The 21,277-nt window shown below is 37.5% G+C and overlaps 5 protein-coding genes across 14 annotated transcripts; 3 read left to right on the top strand and 2 right to left on the bottom strand.

The window, feature by feature from the left end:
* Positions 1 to 84: 84 nt before the first annotated feature.
* On the top strand, positions 85 to 1,477 carry LOC110852327 (Golgi SNAP receptor complex member 2). Of its 2 annotated transcripts, none has more exons than XM_022100367.2 (5): positions 85 to 311; positions 400 to 580; positions 668 to 773; positions 868 to 1,020; positions 1,104 to 1,477. In XM_022100367.2, the coding sequence occupies exons 2-5, from the start codon at positions 441 to 443 to the stop codon at positions 1,347 to 1,349; spliced, it is 645 nt and encodes a 214-aa protein (XP_021956059.1). In that variant the 5' UTR covers positions 85 to 311; positions 400 to 440; the 3' UTR covers positions 1,350 to 1,477. The 2 variants fall into 2 exon arrangements, with proteins under 2 accessions (XP_021956059.1, XP_021956058.1); XM_022100366.2 differs by having other exon boundaries at positions 86 to 311; positions 395 to 580.
* LOC110852328 (60S ribosomal protein L30) lies at positions 1,475 to 2,645 on the bottom strand. 2 transcript variants are annotated; one of them, XM_022100368.2, is made up of 4 exons: positions 2,509 to 2,645; positions 2,245 to 2,313; positions 1,871 to 2,016; positions 1,475 to 1,772 (listed from the first exon to the last, which is right to left on the bottom strand). In XM_022100368.2, exons 2-4 carry the CDS (start codon positions 2,263 to 2,265, stop codon positions 1,592 to 1,594), a joined length of 348 nt encoding a protein of 115 aa, XP_021956060.1. In that variant the 5' UTR covers positions 2,266 to 2,313; positions 2,509 to 2,645; the 3' UTR covers positions 1,475 to 1,591. The 2 variants fall into 2 exon arrangements, with proteins under 2 accessions (XP_021956060.1, XP_035709379.1); XM_035853486.1 differs by lacking the exon at positions 2,509 to 2,645 and adding an exon at positions 2,397 to 2,456.
* Positions 2,646 to 2,778: 133 nt separating this feature from the next.
* Positions 2,779 to 10,243, top strand: LOC110852325 (YTH domain-containing family protein 3). 3 transcript variants are annotated; one of them, XM_022100363.2, is made up of 12 exons: positions 2,779 to 3,272; positions 4,528 to 4,573; positions 4,675 to 4,763; positions 4,834 to 5,210; positions 5,308 to 5,960; positions 6,068 to 6,208; positions 6,291 to 6,386; positions 6,478 to 6,597; positions 6,927 to 6,991; positions 7,074 to 7,196; positions 7,343 to 7,678; positions 8,152 to 10,243. In XM_022100363.2, the coding sequence occupies exons 1-12, from the start codon at positions 3,246 to 3,248 to the stop codon at positions 8,221 to 8,223; spliced, it is 2,145 nt and encodes a 714-aa protein (XP_021956055.1). In that variant the 5' UTR covers positions 2,779 to 3,245; the 3' UTR covers positions 8,224 to 10,243. The 3 variants fall into 3 exon arrangements, with proteins under 3 accessions (XP_021956055.1, XP_035709376.1, XP_035709375.1); XM_035853483.1 differs by having other exon boundaries at positions 5,305 to 5,960; positions 7,346 to 7,678; XM_035853482.1 differs by having other exon boundaries at positions 5,305 to 5,960.
* A 767-nt stretch (positions 10,244 to 11,010) lies between these two features.
* Positions 11,011 to 20,268, bottom strand: LOC110852800 (protein kinase C-binding protein 1). Of its 4 annotated transcripts, none has more exons than XM_035853479.1 (22): positions 20,130 to 20,268; positions 19,511 to 19,553; positions 17,171 to 17,693; positions 16,932 to 17,092; positions 16,646 to 16,854; positions 16,501 to 16,585; positions 16,351 to 16,425; positions 15,893 to 15,966; positions 15,785 to 15,822; positions 15,538 to 15,606; positions 15,239 to 15,303; positions 14,941 to 15,153; positions 14,776 to 14,805; positions 14,608 to 14,697; positions 13,895 to 14,488; positions 13,253 to 13,752; positions 12,979 to 13,163; positions 12,367 to 12,777; positions 12,174 to 12,295; positions 12,054 to 12,091; positions 11,929 to 11,965; positions 11,011 to 11,818 (listed from the first exon to the last, which is right to left on the bottom strand). In XM_035853479.1, the coding sequence occupies exons 3-22, from the start codon at positions 17,589 to 17,591 to the stop codon at positions 11,750 to 11,752; spliced, it is 3,486 nt and encodes a 1,161-aa protein (XP_035709372.1). In that variant the 5' UTR covers positions 17,592 to 17,693; positions 19,511 to 19,553; positions 20,130 to 20,268; the 3' UTR covers positions 11,011 to 11,749. The 4 variants fall into 4 exon arrangements, with proteins under 4 accessions (XP_035709372.1, XP_021956614.1, XP_021956613.1 ...); XM_022100922.2 differs by lacking the exons at positions 19,511 to 19,553; positions 20,130 to 20,268 and adding exons at positions 18,319 to 18,417; positions 18,495 to 18,688 and having other exon boundaries at positions 15,791 to 15,822; XM_022100921.2 differs by lacking the exons at positions 19,511 to 19,553; positions 20,130 to 20,268 and adding exons at positions 18,319 to 18,417; positions 18,495 to 18,636.
* LOC110852802 (enoyl-CoA hydratase domain-containing protein 3, mitochondrial) lies at positions 18,810 to 21,099 on the top strand. Of its 3 annotated transcripts, XM_022100927.2 has the most exons (10): positions 18,814 to 18,948; positions 19,008 to 19,110; positions 19,495 to 19,715; positions 19,786 to 19,924; positions 20,012 to 20,083; positions 20,161 to 20,279; positions 20,352 to 20,455; positions 20,523 to 20,579; positions 20,649 to 20,763; positions 20,849 to 21,099. In XM_022100927.2, the coding sequence occupies exons 3-10, from the start codon at positions 19,570 to 19,572 to the stop codon at positions 20,967 to 20,969; spliced, it is 873 nt and encodes a 290-aa protein (XP_021956619.1). In that variant the 5' UTR covers positions 18,814 to 18,948; positions 19,008 to 19,110; positions 19,495 to 19,569; the 3' UTR covers positions 20,970 to 21,099. The 3 variants fall into 3 exon arrangements, with proteins under 3 accessions (XP_021956620.1, XP_021956619.1, XP_021956618.1); XM_022100928.2 differs by lacking the exon at positions 19,008 to 19,110 and having other exon boundaries at positions 18,810 to 18,948; XM_022100926.2 differs by lacking the exon at positions 18,814 to 18,948 and having other exon boundaries at positions 18,969 to 19,110.
* Positions 21,100 to 21,277: the final 178 nt, after the last annotated feature.

The raw sequence follows: 21,277 nt of genomic DNA, 5'->3' as shown, positions 1-21,277 counted from the left end.
AGTTTCTGCTGCTTCGTATTTACATCGACTTGGAGCCCAAAAAACCCTCGCGCCGAACTCAAACATCGTCCCAATCTCCTTCCTCCTGTCAACGTGTCACATCTCTCGACAAACGTTCAATTAAGTTTCTAAATTTCCTTCTCGCCCACCTGCCTTCACACTCTCAACAATTGTTATCTCGCCAAATTTGTCAATTCTGTACCTTCTCCCACTGTGAACTACTTTTTGTTGCATGTTGTAATAAACTGAGCCTTCTCTAAAAGTACATCTGTAAACGTTTATAACCAGTTAAGATAAAAGCTGAGATTTTGGTAAGATCGAATTCCTTAAGTTTTCCAGCTAAACTTGCAATTTTACAAATATAATTTGTATTATAAAGACGTGCTTTTTGTAGATTAGAGTCTGCATTTTTATTAGAAAAAGCTGCAAACTTTTCTAAAATGGAGAGCCTGTTTGCGGAATCACATGGAACATTAGAACAAATAAATACCCTATTTATACAACTGGAGAGGCATGTAGGTCATTCAGAGGAGGTTCAGATTGAGGAAACGATTCATAAGAAACTGGAGAGTATCAACAAGTGAGTTTGTTTTTAAACGATGTAGCGGATAATAAATTATTTTACGTAAATACAAAGTAATTGGTACACGGTAAACTATTTTTCCAGAATTTTTGACCGGTTAGAGGTGTATGTAATGAAGGAACCACCAGCAAAAAGACAAGGGTCCAGATTAAAATTGAATCAAATGAAATATGATGCTACTCACCTTAACGTATGTATAATTCATTTAAATAAATTGTTTCACTAATTTACAATGCTGGAGAAGAGAATAAGTAGATCACTCTGTATATAATTGTGGGTTGCAGGCTTCATTAAAAAACTTTCAACGTCGTAGGTATGCTAGGGAAAGAGAAAATTCCGAAAGAGAAGATTTGCTGAATAGGAGGTTCACCACAAATAGTAATGAAGATACGAGCATTAGCATGGATTATTCTATCCAGCATCATAACCGTCTTGAGGTAATCTATATGTTGGGTTCATTAAATTATTATCGGTGAACAAATTCTGACAGTCAGTTAAGTAAATTTGATTAATTTTGCAGAATGCTAATCGAGGATTGGATGATATGCTTGACCAAGGTCACAACATTCTAGGAAATTTACGAGATCAACGGGAGACATTAAAAAGAACGCGGACAAGAATGATGAACTTTTTAAATACTTTGGGGCTTTCTAATTCCGTAATGAATCTGATTGAACGAAGGGCGTACCAGGACAAGTTTGTTTTGTACGGTGGAATGCTCGTAACCCTCTCCATCATGTTTTTGATCTACATGTACTACATTTGATTACGCAATCAATTACTTCCTCTGCCTACTACAGATTCTGATATTATGTGTATAATGTGTATCGCATCGCGCAAGATTATTTATGTCGTCGTCGGAACAATAAAAAGACCAAGTAAAACACTAAATAACTTTTAGATCTTCTTCCTGTTTATTTAAAAGTTATCCTTAACAGTTAACATTCGTCGGTATACAAGAAACAATTAGGCATAAAGATATAAACCTTTGCTTTTTAAGTAAAACACTTATTGCGCTGGTTGATCAATAGCCGAGGATCTAATGATATCGGAATCACCTGGATCGGTAATTGCCAATGTGCACACCCTAAAGTATTTTCCACAAGCAGTGCCCAACTCGATATTGTTACCGGAATAGTGATGAACACCAGTCTTGGCCAACATGGCGTAGTACTCGATCTCTGACTTTCTGCATAGATCATTGCAAAATAAAACATGATAAGTTTTATTGTATTGTTGTACTGAGTGGAAGAATTGACACGTATGCATCAAGTAATGGAAACTTACCGCAGGGGAGGAGTGTTGTTGGCAATGATGACAAGCTTGGCCTTTCCATTTCGTAGAGCTTTAATGGACTGCTTATATCCGAGGAGGACCTTTCCAGACTTCATGACCAGGGCCAGCCTCGAGTTGATGCTCTCGACTCCCTTCTTCTATATAATGCAAAACAAAATAGGGGATTTAGCCGAAGGTCGCAGTACTTCTTTCAAGTCCATACTGCTTTCCTCCCTAAACTATCCCTAATAAGTGTCCTAGTCCAATGCGGAATACAATATTTTGCCAATTTTTACATGTATTTCATTCCACACTGGGCAAGAACTTTGTCTATTTAGCTCACTAACTTGATTTCTAAACCAATAGGTTAGAATAAATATACTTACAGCTTTCTTGGCGGCGACCATTTTTGCTCCAGGAGTACACTAACGATGTTGCTTAACGGGTATAAAAATCTGCAAAAAAGGAAAATGCGAATTATGAACTGAAAGTTAAACCTTTCAACAGGCGAAAGTGGAGAATGTTCTAAAATCGAGACCTTGAATAACTATCTTTATGAACAAGTCTCCAATCTTATGATCTTCTCAAATCAATAAATTAATTTTTTGTCAAATATTATCCCCAAAATTTCCAAAATTTCTCCAACTCACCTTCCTTCTGCTCGACGGACCTCGTTGTTCTGACTGAACACGCTGCATTGGGAATTGACGAGCACCGGTAAAGCAGCGTAGCCTCCGGATTAAAGTCATGCTATGGCTTCAGTCCATTTAGCCGGCCGTGTTACGAGGCTGGTAGGAAAGAAGTCGGGCTGCCGGGCAGATGGCGCATGGAGGCCAATTCTCGCCTCTGTGGCAGTCAGTTCAGTTGCTGTCAGCATTCATTGAAGAAAGAATCCCACCTCGTATCAAAGCCTCATTCAGTCAGTTGTGCTGAGCTGCCATTGTTGTTCACTCACATCGTATCCTCCCCAAAACATAAACAACAACTCTTTTTCAAATCAGAAACATTCTTGCCTAAGGAAGTGAAGAGATACAAATTGTTGGTCACAAGGAGAAAGTTGGTTTGTGAAAGATTCGAGCAAAGTCCTGCTTTCGAGGAGAAAATAGAAGAGCAAGAAGTGCCGACGAACAACTAAGGAATAAGTTGGTTCCAATTGTTTTGTAAAGATTTCTGAAAAAAACTAGTTGCCGGTGGGTGGGCAATTTCACGAGTGGAGTTCCTGGATTGGATTTACTACTACGTAATAAAGAGAGCTTGAAGAAACACGAGTCCCTGGGCACGAGGGGCCTTTGCGTAGTTTTTAACTGCAGTGGAAACAAAAGTGGTCGGAACAATTAAGAAGTGGATTTTTAATTGAGTTAATATCCAGGAGACATATCGCACACTCATGTCTACAGGCGTGTCGGATCACCAGGTAAAATGACTAATAAATGACATCTGAACTGTATAATTATTAGCTGATGATGAGTGAATCAATAAAATACAGGGAATACATTCATAATTTAAGAAACGTCAATGAGATGATGATATTGATGATGACTAAAGAGTTTGGAGTAACGGACCGCACAAATAAAAGCTGAGAGGTGCATCCGTTAGTTGACGTTCATTCATCATTTGCATATAATTTGCAACTTGCAGAGACATTTGATATCATTTTGTGCCCTGTCAGTCTCTATATTTCAAATTGTTTCCTATTATTTTAAAACCATAATTAATCTGCTCCACTATAAAAACGAAAATCCTAGAACTATGCATACTGTCATTATTTATCGTAAGTCATGGTCGTCTTGTATCGCGCGAGTCAGTTTTGGTAATAATGCAAAGGATTGCTGCTTATTATTATGCCTTGCAGTTTATTAAAATTAACGGGATCACGCATCACGCCAACGTGCATACGTATTACATACTGGTCTCTGTACTTTGATCATTCCCGTTCTACAGGAAGTTTGCGAAAGTCCCACTCGTATTTTATTACGTTGTCGTTACTTTACTTAAAATTTACTTTCTTACAAGTTAATAAGTTTGCTAGTTGAACCTTACTTGAGCTGAGAACTACCCGCAGCAGAGCAAACTGACTGTTACCCTTTGTTTGCTGTAGTATCTTCGTTTCCGGTTCAGAAATGTTTATCACATTTCTTGAATGAGGAGTCATTAACTTGTATAAACGATACGGATGGGAGACGCGCAGACACCACGGTTGTTTAAAAGAGATCATTCACTTCCTTTCTTGGCCACTTATATGTTAAAGGATGCTTTTAAATTGTAATCTAACGTCGTTTTTGATATTCCTTACATAGCATAAAGTTTATATACGGATGATGATGACTCAAGGATTGTAGAGTTACTTGAGAGGAAATAATTTTTCTCTAAAGAGCTTGCATTAATTTTGCCGTCTCACATTCTTTGAGGAATTTATAGTCTTAATCTAAATGAATAGTGAATTAATGCATAAGATGGATGGATTTTTTTTACACAAATGTATTATTTCATTATTCAGCGCTTTCGGCAGATATTCATTTCGCTGCGAACTAAATGTAATGCTCATTTAATGATTATGATTCAAAAACCAATACACAATCACAATGTCCTTTCGACATGGAAATCAATCCAGTTTGTATCAACGATTTAAATAGTTTTGATATATTTTTAATGTTTTGTTGAAATTTTAGAGAAACAAAGGACAAGGAAGCTCTGGAAATCAGTCCTACGGTAAACGTAAGTGTTCAAATGATGAATTATGCCTTCCACTTTCACCTATGCATTCATTCATTCGCCACTTGTCAATGAAATAATCTAAAATTTCGCTTTAACTGTAGCAAACTCTAACAAGGATCATCATGTTGCTGGAGATCATGAAGAAGTAGACTCTTGGAGGAATCAACAGGGTCATCATCATCAACAACAAGTAACCGATCGACACAATGTATTTAGCTTATTTAGCAACAAGAGTAACGTTTTTTATTGTTATGTTGCAGGGATATGGATCGTCTATGGGTGCCGATTCCTATAACATGCCCTCGTACTATGGGTCATCATTCCAACAATACCCACCGAATCACTCTTATCCCGTGAATGAGCCTGGAGGGGGTCCCTGGTCTAACAATGGTGGAGGAAACGACATGTTCGTCGGGGGCGCCGGCTATTCCGGAGGTGGCATGCACGAATCTGGTGGAGGAGGGGGTCACTACAATGTTGACGGAATGTTTAGTGGAGGGAATAGCAGCAGCTTCGGAAATTTTGGGGGCAGCGGCCAACCCAATTATGGTGGGTATGGCAGCTATAGTAATAACGGAGGGGACTACAACGCGTGGGGTCCTCAGCCCAGAAAGCAGCATTATGATGACTACTATAGGTACAGTACAGTTATAAAGCACAGGATGATAATGTTTACATTTTTACTATAACTATGTTTGGTATTATAATTGTTTAATTATTATTACTTTCAGCAGGGATGGAATGTATGGAGACGAACGAGGTATGAAAATGCTGGAGCATGGGATGGGGGGATTAGGCATGGGCAGTGACAAGGAGATGAAAGAATTCAAGGAATTGATGAGCATGCAAGGAGGCGGTGGTGGTGGGCAAAAGAAAACGACTTGGGCATCCATTGCATCGCAGCCAGCAAAACCTCAGAGCATCAGCAAAAAGTCGAAGCCTGGAATGCCTCTTCCTCCAATGATCCTTGCTTGGGAAAGCAAAAATGGTGTTGGGAAAAGCCCAATTGCTGCCCCGGTACAAGCCCCTGCATGGGAAAGACCCAAGGTTCCTACACCTGTGCAACAACCTCCTCCTGTTCAACCTCCCCTTCCATTGCAACAAATGCCACTCCCACTCGGAAATCAAAACATTCCCCCAAATCGTGGATTTCAGCAACACCAACAACCTCCTCCTCCGATGAGAGAGTACATGCCCCCACCTCAAACTCATGGCCATATGCATCACCAATCTTCTGCTAATCCTGCAATTCAAAATTCACATTCTCATCAAAATTCCCATTCCCATCATCATCAATCGGTCCACAGCAATGGTAATAATCACCAACATCAGCCTACTCCTGCTCCTCCAGCGCCCCTGTCTCCTCCGGATGGTCCGAAATATCCAGGTAGTGTTTTTACTAATATAAAATATATAGCTGTGGATTTCTATGATTGCCTTGTCATGCTAATTCTGATCCTTCCTATTTGACGTTCTGTTTTATATTTTCTTCAGATGAAATGAAGATGAAAGATTACAATCCTCCTACATTCGATTTGATGGCGGAGGGAGCACGGTTTTTCGTGATTAAAAGCTACTCGGAGGACGATATTCACCGGTCTATCAAATATGAAATTTGGTGCAGTACTGAACATGGTAAGAACCATTATGACCTTATATTGGATTATTTGTTTGAATATATTTTATAAACTATTTACAATTCCCAATGTGATTACAGGAAACAAAAGGCTGGATGAAGCATATAAGGAAAGGGAAAGTTGCAAAGGCTCGCTGTACTTACTCTTTTCTGTAAACGGATCTGGTCACTTTTGTGGTAATTTAAATCAAGCTCAACTCAGGATATGACTATGTTACATTTTCACAAAATATTACGTGTACTACATATAATTAATTAATTTTTTTAGGCATGGCACAAATGATTAGCTCCGTAGATTACCACGCCAAAGCTTCGGTGTGGTCACAAGATAAGTGGAAGGGTCAATTCAAAGTAAAGTGGATTTACGTAAAGGATGTCCCCAACGCAGGTATCAATAAAATACTCAGCTTCACGTGTCCAAACGTAAACATAATTGCAAAAACTTTTGTGTGGTTTGTCTGGGTTATGTGAGGTAGTATTTCTTCGAAGATGGGGGTCGTTCTTTATGAAAATCACTAAGATCTCAATCAATCTTACAATTTTGATTACAATTTCGAGTGTTTATTTCATTGCGATATCAGATGCCACCACGAAAAGCTCGTGATGATAGAAATATGATTACGTCTGTTCCTAATATGTTTATAGGTTTTATTATGCTTTATTTTTCTTTTGCTGATATGGGGAAAAATTCAATTTGTTTTTGCCTTCTTCCAACAGCGCTGAGACATATTCGTCTTGAGAATAATGAAAATAAGCCAGTCACCAATTCACGAGATACTCAGGTGTGTTAATCTTATTATTATTAGTCCAATTATGCCGTTATTTTTCCTCTATCCCGAATAATGTTGTGATTTTACTTTGTAGGAAGTACCATTTGAAAAGGGGAAGCAGGTTCTAAAAATTCTTCACTCATACCATCATACTACATCTATTTTTGATGACTTTATTCACTACGAAAAGCGACAAGAGGAGGAAGATCAACATAAGGTAACGTTCTTGTGCACAACAACAACCAACCATTATATCAGCTCAGCTCAGCACGACGAATCCAACCGCCGTTAAACAATTTCAATTTATAATAATAATATGATAATATGCATAACAATTATTAATCGAAACTAAATTTTGCTCAGCAGAAAGTTGTACCATCTCCACCTCCTCCCGTGCAAAATCATATGCGAAGTGAGCGTGGTGGTGGTCGAGGAGGATTTCAAGAACGTGGAGGCGGCGGATTCCGTGGGAGTCAGCAAAGCCATAATTCGAGAGGCGACATGGATGGACGGAATGATCACAATCCCAGAGATTTTCGAGATAGGGGTGATTCCCGTGGTGGTGGGCGTGACGGGGGTTACAACAACATGAATCCTCGAAATGAAAACAACAGAGGAGATCGTATGGAATTTATTCGGGATCGACCTGAACGAGATAACTACATGCAACGTGATGATCGTGAGCGTGGTGAACCTCGGGTACTTTTTAATTAATTTTTAGCCCGAGTCAGGGCTTATGAAATCGTCATATCCTTCTGAGTTCTGTCTGTACACCCTAGCGAACGAACCACTGAACCGATTTTGACAAACTCAGCCTTAAAATGCATATATCCCCTTGGCCTTCTTGGATGAGTTCGAAGATGAGCATGATCGGTCCAGTGGTTGGTTGGCGTAAAATAGCACCAAATCTAAGAAACTTGAAATTTGGCATGAAGGTGCAAGTGCACATTAGATCACAGAATATGAAATAAAATTCAAAATTTTTGACATTGGTTAGAAATATCTGTAATTTGGCATCAAGGTGCAAGTGAAAAAAGCCGAAATTTTTCACGAAAGAGATTAATTTCATGATAAAAATGATGATTTTCTTTTTTGTTTTGTGCCACACGCATAAATAAGTAATAATTCGAATCTATTGTTGAATATGTTTCTGTTTGGTTCTATTTATGTAGGATCGGGATCAGCGCGGAGGGGGAGGGGGTCATCGAGGTCGCCCACCAATGATGAGAAACTACGAAAAATAATTAATTGTGTTTCAATGATGTGCTCAGTGACAGTGAATTAAATACTTCGGATTTTCTTCCTTTTTATATGCAACCACAACATTGCCCTTCTTATCTGTATTAATTAGTCATTTTACCTCATCTGCTATGCTGCAAGAAGAAAGAAGTCTGAAAACAAGAAATTCACAACTTTCTCCCCAGTTAATTGAAAAACAATGTCCCTGTGTCACAATCGTGACTCGCGAACCAAAACTAAACTTGACCATTTCGTTCTAGATAAATAAATCTACATAACAATAGACGATTATAGATTCATGTCATTAAAACTCTACACTAACTGCAATGTTCGCTTTTTAATACAATTTTCCGTAGTCTAATAATTATTATTTTGCTGCAACAATATATAAATTGAATTCAGAATCTGTTGAGCAAGTTGCTACTTCAGAGTTCAGTTTTAGAGGCCGGTGTAAAGTGAAAAGTGGTCAAAATAGAAATTAAAAAAGTGTTGTGCAGCACTTGTTTTTACTACGTCGTCGTAACGTCCATATAATACGTACTTGTGGTGATTGAATATTAATTTCGTTCCAGGAGACCAAATTTCCTTCTTTGAACTGCATAAAGTGTTTTGTGGTTCGTTCGTTAACAAGCCAGAGTTGTTCCTCGTCGCTTATTCAAATTTGACGAACAATAGGACGGAAGTTGTGTAATAGTGTAAAACCAAAACAAGACTATTATTATTCCTCCAACCAGAATTTGTAAACCAGAAACATTTTGAGTTTATTCAATTCCAGCTATACTACCATTATGCATCCTCTTCGATTTCTTCGGTTCGTATCCCTTCATACTCTTCATAGTGGAATTATATTATGAAATTTCAGCAAAAGAACCTTAAAAACTGTGAACAAACTATATAATGACTTGGCTTAATTATTTGATGAATTTTGTATCCCTTCAGTCAAAGGTGTCGTTGTAATGTCATCAATTTTTTCGTTTGATGTTTGTTCAAAAAAATATGATTACGAATTTTCCAACTCGCCGTCACTATTGACTCGCAATGTGTTTAGTGTCTGCCTGTTGGGACTTCATTCAAGCAAATAATTCTTCACGAAAAAGAACAGCGATAGTAACTGATCCCACTAACTATTTACTGCTCTACACAACAACTTCCCCACCAATTATCGAATCGAGCTCAGACAATGGTAACTGAAGATACTTTAATAATACCGATGCGATGAGATATCGATGTGAGTGTGACACAATGGACGGCAAAATCAGCCAGTGAACTAATTTTATAAAATAAACTTGATGCAACGCAACTCTACGAAGCAAAAAATTATTGACATTGATAATGAATGGGGGTCGTCCGGGTCATGCCCACGTCTGGTCTCAAATCAATAATATGTGAACTACAGAGTGATAGCCTCGCCCTTTTTGTTACGTTTTTCACATTTGATATTGCCAATCAAAATAGTTTTATTAGGAAGCATGAGCTACTATACTCTCCTCGTCTCAGTCCTTTTGCAAAATCTGAAGACTTCTTGAAGAAATAGTAACAAACAAAAAACGAAGACGAACAATAATAATTTAATGAAGGATTCCTTAGACCATTTTTATTACCGAATAATAGGGAAACGCATCACAAACTAAACGAACGAATTCCTCTTCTCTATAATTTTTTTTCGCTTTTTCCTTCCAAAACTTCTTCCCATGTATATCTTATCACAACTTGATAAACTGACCGACAATGACGACGACGGGACATGAGAGTCTACATATGAGTTTCACATTATACGAATAAACAAATTAATTCTCGGAGAGAAATTGTACTGTGGTTATTTTCTTGAACTTTCAATTCAAATTCAACGAACGTATGTATGAACGTACGTACGCAGCGTAATGAGTGCGGCGCATTTCTTACAAAAATATAACATTTTATCATTACCATTTGTAATAATAATCTAGTTGCTATAATCATAGATTATCGCTTCTGTAACACTTGCTGTACTTTTTTCAATAAATAAAACTGTAATACAACCATGTACCCTCATTAATATACGATTACATAGGGACAATTCCATCAAGAAAATATAATAGCTTCGAGATATGGACAACTCCAAACAGGACATGTCAGGTGTGCTCACTCACTCACCAATCCAGTGAATAAGAACCGTTTCATTTTACCAAGTCAGGAATTATGTAGTTTAACGATTACGGATATTAAGGATCTTGGTTCATCTCGTATTTAATTAATAGCTTATGTTCGCAGACTCGCCCAAGTTAATGAAATCAAATGTGCAATAGAGAATGAAATAGGTTGAGGTGGATTAGATTAGTAGACGAGAAACGAATCTGTTGTTGTTGTATCATCTCCTTATGTACAATAATGAAAGGTATCTGATGTGTGTATGTATATACTTGGGATGACGTGGATGTGTTTTATAATATAACGCTACATGAAAATAAGGTACCTAGTTGTACCACGGCATATAATGTACTACTAAGTTCTTATTTATTTTATATGTAGATACACTCAACGTCAACGCTGTAATTTGAATGTGATGATGATATGAGCGGATGCCAAGAGTTATGCTTTTACCAATTTACTACTTTATCAATTATTATCTACGAAGAGGAAAATCATCAAATTATTGACCTATTTATTAATTTGAATTCATTACTGATAATTGATTGACTGAATACTGAATAAAACAAAACTGTTCCAATGAACAACATAATATTTTAGCATCCTTCGTGGACTTCCTTCCTGCCTTCTAGTGAAATCACTCACAATTGTACGTCAGCATAAAATTTGTATAAAACTGTCATTTATTTATTCATTTCACTTTCTTTTTGGTAACACTAAAAAACGTATGTATAAGTCAAATATTTGTATTACTTGTCATCATTTATAAGCATTTCTAATTTTTACTCTTACACTTCATTTCTTATTGCTCACTAGTTGCATTCAAATCAGTCGGTAGTGTGTATCATAGACCTGGTACATATTATCAGTAGAGGTTCACAAAGCACTTAATCATATGCACGTCATATAATCATAACAGGCCACATCAATAATTCTACGTATTAACTGTTATTAGACAATACGATGTTCATGAGAATATATGATCGTTTTAATATGTGCATCCGCACAAAATCAATTTTTCAAATAAAACTAGGAAATTCTAAAACAATGTATTATTCGAATTAAATCATGTAATACTTTTCAAACAAAAAGCAACGAAGTTTGTAACAATTGTTGGATAGTAATATGTTAGAAAGTGTAACTGAAGAACAGAAAATATTATGCACAGGCAGACTTGTGATATTTTTCAGAAAGTAGTTTAACTAAAAATTTACAGAAAATAATGTGGGAACCTTACAAAATTTATAACCGGAATCAAACAGGAAAAACTGAGCCCAAAGATCATATAACATATAATAAATTATTATTAACAACCAATCGAATTTGGTAGGAATATTAATCTTTCTCTTTATAAAGACTAAGTTTTAGTTTTAAATTGAAGTTATATTTTATGTTTCGAATAAATTACTGTCTTGAACCACCTCCGGAAGCTTGAGAACAGTTATTCATATGGTGCGCAATCCAGTGTTCCTCCTACAGCACAAACAATATTATAACTTTCATTGCAATAGGAGTATTATTGACTGATGAAGATGGTATGCAAATGCTTAAAGACAAAATCGATAAGGGACAGTAAATAATACCTGACAAGGATAGCCGCAGTACGACGTGTTCCAACAACTAGAAAATAAAAATCAATAAATGAAGATAGCTGGACAGGGAAGCACCGATTATCTTTCTGATTGACATAATATGGCAGCAAACTAACCAATAAAATTGTGCTTCTCTCCCACATCGAGCACACCACTGCAATTGCAACATACATAGTTCAGTTAATACTGCAGAAATCCTCTTGCAAATACATAAATAATATAAAAATAATTCATACCTGCTTCTTCTTAGTTTCCTCAACAGCCTTGTTTTTCTCTCCCTCTAATTGTTTTCGAAGTTCAACCAAAGATCTTTTTTTATCCGCAACTAAAGCCTCCTTCACCTCACGGACCATGGATTCTGAAATCGGTACGAGGATTTATCTTTATTTTAACCGAAAATATATTCATACATGGTATTATGATATTTACCTTGATTATGCTTGTGCTCCATAAGTTGCTTCTTCAATTTTTCATTTTCATCTTTAAGAGCTTTTGATTCTGCTCCACCACCACTCGTATTTGCCTTTTCCAGCATTTCCATCACAATTTGCTCCATCGTGATTTTGGTTTGTTCCACCAAAGTTTTCTGCAAATTCTGCACAAGGTGACCAACCGTAGAAGGGACCTGGTTCATCAAATTCCTGCGCTGTGGATTTGGTTTATTGTTGGATTTCAACAGAGATTGAGTCCCGTCGTGGGTGGTCAGCACAGCAGAAATTGGTAACCCATTGGCTGCGGAAGTAAGATTTTGTTTAACAACCACTTGTCCCCCATTCAGTGTACCATCAGTGATTGGCACTCCGATGACTGATGACTGGAGTGGTGTTAGTGTAATTGTTCCTAATTTTTAAAATTAGGAAAATATTTCATTTTTCCTTAGCACTGGCGAAAAGAAGACCTTAGTGTTTTCATGCTAGCATGCATTACATATGTATGGATTTCAAAAGACTTTCCTTGACCACTAATATCATCATATTTATCATGCATACATGTAACAGACTGAAATCACTAAAGTTCTGCTTGTTCTACATCACTACTCACCTCCGGGAAGGGTAATCGCTCCCTGCATGGACTGCACTTGATTCAATTGTACCGAGCTCGTAAAGCCACTCTGAGACTGCAACGACGAGGAGTCAATCAACATTGTTGAGCTAACATCTTTTGGTTTATTCTGTCCTTGTGGCTTCATTTGCATTTGCATGTTTTGCATATTTTGTGGCCGAGGTCTAAAAACAATTGCAATTATTACTAATGAATTAAAAGCTATTACAAGATATAACAACTTGTGAATTAATATTTTTGAACACGCACGCACCCGTTAATTCTCATTCCTGGTCTCATTTGAACTCCTGGTCGTGGTCTCATCAGAAGGCGCTGTTGCTGTTGTCCATGTTGCTGTTGGAAGCGTTGTTGAATCCCTCCGCCACCGTTCACATTGTACATCTGTCTAGGTCGACCTCCCATCATTTGTGCATTCTGGGGAATAAGTCCAGGTACGAGGCGAGCATTGTGCCCTTGAATCATTCGACGTGGTTGATGAGGGTGAGAAGAAGAAGAAGAATTGTCCTCTCCTGAATCATCACCAACAGGTGAAATGGAAATATCCTTGGAAAGATTGAATCGCATTCCTTGGTTTACAAGTTCACTTGGTTTTCGAGAAGAAGGGCCACCAAACCCACCAGCAGCAGCACCGGCGGGTGTAGGAGTTTCATAATCATCGTCCTCCTCGGCTTCTTCTTTTACAAAAACTTCGCTGGGATGGAGCAATTTCCCGAGCTGGGTTACAACAGGCGGCTTCTTCTTGACATCACTTGCCTTAAATAAATGTGACAGAAAATAAGAACTCTACTAACTTGAATCTGTTAGATGATAGTACATTTTTCAATTCATCTAAATAAATGCCAATTACTATTAACACTAAATAGTGAACAAATACTTGTCAAAAAATCTAATCTACCTTCATTAGGCCAAGTGATTTTAAAAATGATTTTGGAGGCGGAGGAGTAGAATCTCGCTGTTCTTTAGAACTTTCATCGCCAGATTCATTCTCAGCAGGTTTCAGTACCGCTCGAAGCATTTTCTGATCACCCGCTGCCACAGGTGCAGTTACTGGAGATGTGGTTTCAGAACGACTACTTCGTCGCGTTGTTGGACGACCAGCAAGAGCAGTTGCTAAAATTCCCGAGGGTTTTGGTTTTGTTGTAGTTGCTGGTTGTTTAACATTCTCTAACTCTGTCTCCTCCTCCTCCATCTCCTCAGAACTGAGCTCTTCTTCATGTTTCATGTCCTCTACCTCCTTTTCCTCATGTTGAGGACTGCAAACTTGCCTGCTATCTGGAACTTGTTTCCCTCCGCCATTATCTGCAACAGCTACCTTTCTGATTTTAGATGATTTTGACATCCCGACGCTTTCTTCCATAACAGAATTGGTAACAATTGTTGGGTTTGTTTTCAGCGAAGAAATTCGAATAGTCATTGGAGATTTCTTAATTGCGGGCGGCTGTTGTTGCATTGCAGGAACATTTCTAGGGCTGGAGTTGTCGGGTTTATACTGCACATCACAAAAAAAGTATCCATTAACACACAATTACATGACTATAGCCTATACGACTGTATGTAGTCGATAGTAATAGGACTGTTTGGTCAAAAGTAAATGTGCAGCAAGAATACCTCTGGAAGCATTTGCCTAATTTGCTCCAATGAAAGTTGTGAACCAATTGGTGTCCTTGCAACTTGAAAAATCACTGGCCCATGGTGCTCCTTTGAGTAAAAAAAATAAGAAATATGAATTATTTCCAAAAATTAGATAGTTAAAAAAAATAACAAGGTGACACCTACCTTTAGCTTCTCGACATGAGCATTCAGTTCCTATCACATAAAGTATAATAATGTAATACAATAAATAAGTCGTTGATTGATAGTGCAAATAGTGCAATACTGATTTATACATTTCATCCATCTTTGAATAGAGAAGAAACAAATAAATAACTAAATATTCCTCACCTCGATTGCAACCAATAAACCAGCATTTCTTTTAGGCGGGGCCGGCGATGGATTGTCTTCGCTATACAAAAAACAATCTTTTCGCACAACCCAAGCCCGATCATGTGCTCCAAAAAATCGAACGTCAATCATTTCATCCTTAACTTTCATGGCTTTTGCTGGCCAGAATGGAAATCCTTTGAGTTTTGCCCAAACTAAAATGTGTGGCCGTTTCTGAAATTAGATAGTCAGTAAATCAAAAGCTCTGTAAACTTTAGCACATACGTAGGAGTTGCATGAAAGATTTCTATACACTTACGCATGCTTCGACAAACCAAACTTCTGGTTTATTGTGAGCATTGACATAACATTCTGGACATGTTTCTGTAATTAAACAATTTGATTTGGCACTATTATTTGTAATTGTGTAAGGTTATGAAGCACAAGACGACTGGATGACATGACCAGCTCAGGTATGTAAAACATGAAAACTGTCATTTAAATAAAAAGTTAAGAATAAAAGACAAAAATTCTGGACATTTTAAATAATTGTAATTTTAACTATTCCTGTGCTTAAATATTTAGCTATAGTTAACAATATACTATTGTAAATCATACCAATGTCTTGGATCTCCTGTCGACAAACTTTTAAAATCTTCTTGGCGATTGCAGTGAATGGAGAAGTTGCTAATTAAAAGAAATATACAAAAACAAACAATTTTAGAAGTAGTAAGTCTAACCTTTTCGGGCAACAAGGGCATTTAGACAGTAAATTCACAATCACAATAAATACACAGTAAGTAATACTAGTTATGTTAAATGCACATGCAAAAAGTTTCCGAATCCGAACTGAAAATTTACTTACGCTTACCGGAGTTAAACACGACAGAGTTGTGAACGAGCCTGCAACCATTAAATTTTCATTCAGTAATACGAAAAATTAGCTAGATTTATATTTGTAATACTCACTAACCATTGTGTATCTGCTAGAAAGGCTTCCGTTGATCCATATTGACGCTTTTTCACATTGTTTTCCAGAGTTGTAAGCTTCATAATGAGAAAAAATAACTATTTACATAAGCTTGTAATATGATTCCTTTAAAAAACACGAGTTTTCTTCTGCATCACCAAAACAATATGTATATAACATGCATATGAGACGATGTCATGGTCTTGATCTTCTAATCACTTGTACAGTGGTCATTCAGACTACTTTGAATAATTTTTCGCAGATTTAAATAGTGTCTTTGAATTTGAGGAAGATTTTTTAAGAATAGTTAGTATGCCTGATAGCCTGCCTCTGAGTTCAGAAATAGGAGTGACTTTGTGTGGCAGAAATAGAGGTTTCACTATTTCAGTATTTCAATTGTCAATAAATCTATTATTGCTTATTATAAACCTGAAACATAATTTGATGATAGATTTACGTACATCCATGGGGTAGACTACATATTTGAAATAGTCAACAGCCTCTGCAGGATCCACAGGATAGAAGAAGGGTTCAGCCTGTATGATCATGATTATATTATCATCTCTGTAAACTTGTTCATAATGACCTCAAGTTTTAGAACCAAGTCTTACTCCGGGTGTGGTTTTCATCCTTTCACAAGCATATTTAAGCATTGTAATCAACTGGTCAACCGTTAACTTTTTCATAGTTTCCGATCTAAAAGTAAAATCAAAATTAGGAAATATTGGCAACGTGCCTTTTATATTGAAAACTAACCTAGTCTCCAAGTTCTCAGCGTTCATAACGACGGCACATTCAGGACAAATGCAAGCTTTTGATGATGATTCCGACGACGGCTGTGAACCTTTCACCGAGTCCTCAGGTACATGCATACATTTTGAATGGTAGGATCGTGGGCAAATTTTACAAAATGCTTGAACTCCTTCTTTGTGGCACACCCAACAGTACGTGTCATGCTTTCCGCTCTGCGAAACAGTTAAAGTTATTATATGTACTCGTGATCTTTAGTAATAAATACTACAAAATTCGTGAAATTTCTTACCACCGACCCACTGCTTCTGACTTGTTTCCGCTTCGGCCCTTCGTCAGCCGAATGAGAAGCTGAACGCTTTCTCTTGGCCCCACCAACGTCTGACTGCTCATGCTCGTCCTGATTGTTGTTGTTTATTGTGGATTCCTCTTCTAGTTCCTTTCCTTGAGTTTCTAAAGTCATTATAAATAATTCGCAATAAATATTAATATTAATAAAGTTATATTATAAAGTCTCAGTATATTTAATACCATCTGCATGTTCATCATCATGTTCTTCCTCTTCTCCTACTTGTGGTTCGTTGTGCAGGGGTGAAAATTTGGGTGGTGGTATTTCAACTTCATCATCTTCATTGTCGTCGTCGTCGTCTGCAAGATGCTCTTCGTCCCCTTCAACTGCTTCCTCTTCACCACCTTCTGCCAATTCATCTTCGCCGCCATGTTCCTCATATTCGACCGCATCCTCCTGTCCTTCCTCTTCTTCTTCCTCAATGTGATCTTCCTCTCCTTCATCATCTTCACGGGTCACCAACTCGCCATCTTCTTGTTGTTCATCAGCATACTGCTCATCCAAGTCCTCGGCACCATGTTCACCATCATCTTGAACTTCCTCATCCAGATGGGGCATTTCTTCATCCCCATCTTGATGTTCTTGATCTCCTGCTGCATCCATGCTCGGGAGCTTCAAGTTTCCTCCTCGAGCAGTGATTATGTATTAATTATGTAAATACTTAGTGAATTGTTGAGTGGTAGATTAGCCGATAGTGGTGGAGTACTAAAAAAAAACAAAGGCATTTTCTATTAGTAAATTGTGCCGTACACATACCAACCGTATTATGTAAATCATAGAATACATCATCATCATCACGGCACACACAACAAGTGTGAAAATGAGACCAGAGCAGAAACGAGTCCAAGGTCACCTTAGCGCTGACTGACTGATATGCTTATCCATAAATACTCGTTATAAAATTCAGGACGACCAACATGGATACTATCCGCTGGATATATAAATCATGGAGTGAGGGGGAGGGGCACCCAATAATGTAAAAGCTAATAGTTAATAAAATTATAACTACTTTTACAACTTTGTTGATGTATTCATCATTATTTGGCAAGCTATGATGAGGAGTGTCCTAACAAAGTTGAAATAAATATTTTCGTATGACCACACCCACGACCTATTATTTACAATTATTAAACTACCCTATCATCATAAATCTACATACATTTTTGCATTGTTTCCATTCGCCCCTTTTTTTAGAGGCACAATTATCAATCGCTGTACTCTCTACAGTTGTTAATTCAAGTTATCAATCAATACGCGACTCTTCATTAGCTGACAAAGTAGAACTCGCTTCTTGGTGGATCAACAATTTTCTTCAATATCCTTCTCATACCTGTTGTGGGTGGTGCCACTATGATCTTCAATTAGTATGGAACTGACAATGACGACTCCTTCCACACACACACACACAGGTTGTTTATCAAGAGTGTCTCTAAAATATTCAAGAAAATAATTTATAGTTAGATTGATGTTCTAAAGCGCAATTTCTTGAATACACTTATCCGTTACCTGTTTCAAAAGGCAGAGAGTGAACAGAGTGCTGATTTTGATTGATCCTTTGTGGGTCCTTAGTAATCAAGGGATAAATTACTGTGCTATCTCGACCTCCCTCTTCTCTCTGTCTCGAGCAGCAAAGTATGATGGCTGTCGTTGGTGTGTTGTTGAAGTTGGAAGCTCTGTCGGTGGTGGAGACGAAAGCGAATTCCTCCTCTGACGAGGGACAGGATATAAGTTGCAGCAACGAGCAAGCTGGCGAGAGGAAGAGAGAGTCCAATAACTTCACTCCTCCATCCACCGGTTGTAGGAATAACGCTGAACGAAGAATAGACAATCGAGGTCTTGCTTGCGGAGGAGGAGTTTCACAAGGATCTGCCTTTTTGGTTAGGTTAGGTTACCCAGAGAAAAACTCAATCTCACTCACTCGAATTTCGTGGAGGATATACACACGGATAAAAACGCGACGGTATTATTCTTATTCCTATTATTGCTGCGTAGTAGTAAGTCAACCCTACTTGTCCTTAGGGTTATTTTCACGCTAAAATCCAAGAACGATAACAATTTATGACGACCGACGACGAACCGATCGATCCCTCCCCCTTTGACCTTTGACCTCAGATACGCTTGCGTGAGTGGTTTTATAGTCTGAGCTGCATCACTCAGCCATCAACATCAAGAGTATGAAAAATCGAAATTGTTGACCTTGAGTTGGCTACTGGCAACTGTCTCCTTCAGATAACCTTCAACTGCCCTCAAGTCAACAGCAGAATGAACAGACAAACCACAGCTACTTATATGATAGCATCGAGCTAACTAATGTATAACTTAGAGAAGTAGAAGGGAGTTGTTTGTTCACTCAGGTTTTCGCACATATCATTTATATTAATATCAGAGGAATTCAAACATTTTTCAAATTAAAACAATTATTCATGTCTTCACATGAGAAGGAGACCAATTTTTTAATAAAATGCATATGCATCTAAATTTACATTTAGAATACAATTTTTTTCAGTGTCAAGTCTACTCACCTCAGTCGACGTCCGACGCTCAATCAATTGGTGTCTGCAAAGTCTGAAAATAATCCAAGATGGGCCTTATGTTAAAATTGAGATTCCAAAACATGCTATCCCTAAGAAGGACAATTAATACAGCTTCCGTCGGAGGCAGTACCTTGTTGAAAGTAGAACAAATTAATGGTTTAAGGAAAATCACGATGTCTGACACGAAAACAAGGTGGATACGCTAGTTATATGCAGATAGCAATTATTCTGATAAAATTATAGAGCATCATTGTCAATCACAGGAATGCTCTCTCCATGCAAATGATGGATGAACTAATTTCTAACATTGAGAGAAATCAGTCGGATGAACGTCTTCGAAGCATAATGATAACTTCAGTTCCAGGTCCAGTATTCAGTGCTGGGCATAATCTCAAGGAATTGGTCAGCTAACGTATTACACTTATTCAAGTCTAAATTGTATGAATATGAGCATAATCCTGATGGACACACATTTAAATGTATATACAGACGTCAAATAAAGGAATAGATCAACAACGAGCTATTTTTGCCAAGTGCAATCAATTAATGATAACTATTCGCGTAAGTATTTTCTTACTAATATTTAACAAGTAATATAAATTCTTACCATGTGAATGATATCATTTTATCCACTTTAGAAATCTGAAGTCCCCGTCTTTGCCGTAGTTTATGGGCTCGCAGCTGCAGCAGGATGTCAACTGGTAGCTGCTTGTGATTTCGCAATTGCTACAGAGAAAGCCAAGTTTTCCACCCCTGGGTTTGATAATACGAACAATTAAAAAAACCATTAAAGTCTCGTTGGGCCAACTATTAAATTATTCACTTACAGGGCAAATTTTGGAGTATTTTGTTCCACACCGGGTATATCTGTAGCACGATCAGTCAATCGATCACTGGCAGCTTATATGGTACTCACAGGCCTCCCTCTAAATTGTATGCAGTAATAAATATGGCATTACATTTTTATCTCTCTTTAATAATGCTCACTAATATTCGCAAGCCCAAGAAGCCCTTCAAGCTGGTCTGGTTTCAAAAGTGTTCCCTGAGGATACAATTGGTAAACAGAAATATTTTTACATATTTGATATCATACTATATATCGCAATAAGTCTCTACACATTTACAGAAGATTCAGTTCAACAAATTCACAACAGCATTAGATCCAAAAGTCGCTCAATTATCAAGCTTGGAAAAGAGTTTTTCTATAAGCAGATTGAAATGGGATATGAAGAAGCTCTCAAGTAAGCAAATTAGCAGCTTTAAGATGTATATATTTAAACAGTTTTATTAACCTTGACCTACATTTACCTCTTCTGTATATTGCAGGGAAGGTGCAGAGGTGATGGTTCAAAATCTGCAATATCAAGATTCCCAAGAGGGACTCGATAGCTTTAAAGAGAAACGAAAACCTGTCTGGAGTCACACAGATGATAAGGTGAAGATGTGATAATACGAATAACGCAATATATCCTCAAGTGCCACAACCCAAATCACGCATATTTTGTCTAATTAGAAGTAGAAAATAATGAAAATTATCTACATAATCATAATAATAAATCTAAAATCTTACCATTTTACGGTGCTGCTGAATGCAAAATTCTTTTGATGTCTCAGATGTTTCAGACGTTTCCTCAAAATTCGAAATATTTTAGGTTATCAACTCATTCATACTTTAATTAAAAGTGGATTTTTTTCTAGCAAAAATGCCGTTTCTTCTTCAGCAGATCTTTGTCTGAGGTTGAGTTCAGCCAGCCA

Source organism: Folsomia candida, unplaced genomic scaffold (genome assembly GCF_002217175.1).
Source record: "Folsomia candida strain VU population unplaced genomic scaffold, ASM221717v1 Fcan01_Sc007, whole genome shotgun sequence".
NCBI classification, from domain to species: Eukaryota; Metazoa; Arthropoda; class Collembola; order Entomobryomorpha; family Isotomidae; genus Folsomia; species Folsomia candida.
This window is presented reverse-complemented; position numbering and strand designations above follow the sequence as displayed.

Coding starts and splice junctions, on each gene's coding strand:
- LOC110852800 (XM_035853479.1), bottom strand. CDS start 17,591: ATGGATGCAGCAGGAGATCAAGAACATCAAGATGGGGATGAAGAAATG. Junction 17,093..17,170: donor TGATGATGAACATGCAGATG/GTATTAAATATA, acceptor TAATGACTTTAG/AAACTCAAGGAAAGGAACTA. Junction 15,967..16,350: donor ATGTAGTCTACCCCATGGAT/GTACGTAAATCT, acceptor CTCATTATGAAG/CTTACAACTCTGGAAAACAA.
- LOC110852325 (XM_035853482.1), top strand. CDS start 3,246: ATGTCTACAGGCGTGTCGGATCACCAG. Junction 4,574..4,674: donor AAATCAGTCCTACGGTAAAC/GTAAGTGTTCAA, acceptor CTTTAACTGTAG/CAAACTCTAACAAGGATCAT. Junction 4,764..4,833: donor GTCATCATCATCAACAACAA/GTAACCGATCGA, acceptor GTTATGTTGCAG/GGATATGGATCGTCTATGGG.
- LOC110852802 (XM_022100928.2), top strand. CDS start 19,570: ATGGGCCTTATGTTAAAATTGAGATTCCAAAACATGCTATCCCTAAGA. Junction 20,280..20,351: donor GCCAAGTTTTCCACCCCTGG/GTTTGATAATAC, acceptor ATTCACTTACAG/GGCAAATTTTGGAGTATTTT. Junction 20,456..20,522: donor CACAGGCCTCCCTCTAAATT/GTATGCAGTAAT, acceptor AATATTCGCAAG/CCCAAGAAGCCCTTCAAGCT.
- LOC110852328 (XM_022100368.2), bottom strand. CDS start 2,265: ATGGTCGCCGCCAAGAAAGCT. Junction 2,017..2,244: donor TGGTCGCCGCCAAGAAAGCT/GTAAGTATATTT, acceptor TGCATTATATAG/AAGAAGGGAGTCGAGAGCAT. Junction 1,773..1,870: donor AACAACACTCCTCCCCTGCG/GTAAGTTTCCAT, acceptor TGATCTATGCAG/AAAGTCAGAGATCGAGTACT.
- LOC110852327 (XM_022100367.2), top strand. CDS start 441: ATGGAGAGCCTGTTTGCGGAATCACATGGAACATTAGAACAAATAAAT. Junction 774..867: donor ATGATGCTACTCACCTTAAC/GTATGTATAATT, acceptor TGTGGGTTGCAG/GCTTCATTAAAAAACTTTCA. Junction 1,021..1,103: donor AGCATCATAACCGTCTTGAG/GTAATCTATATG, acceptor TTAATTTTGCAG/AATGCTAATCGAGGATTGGA.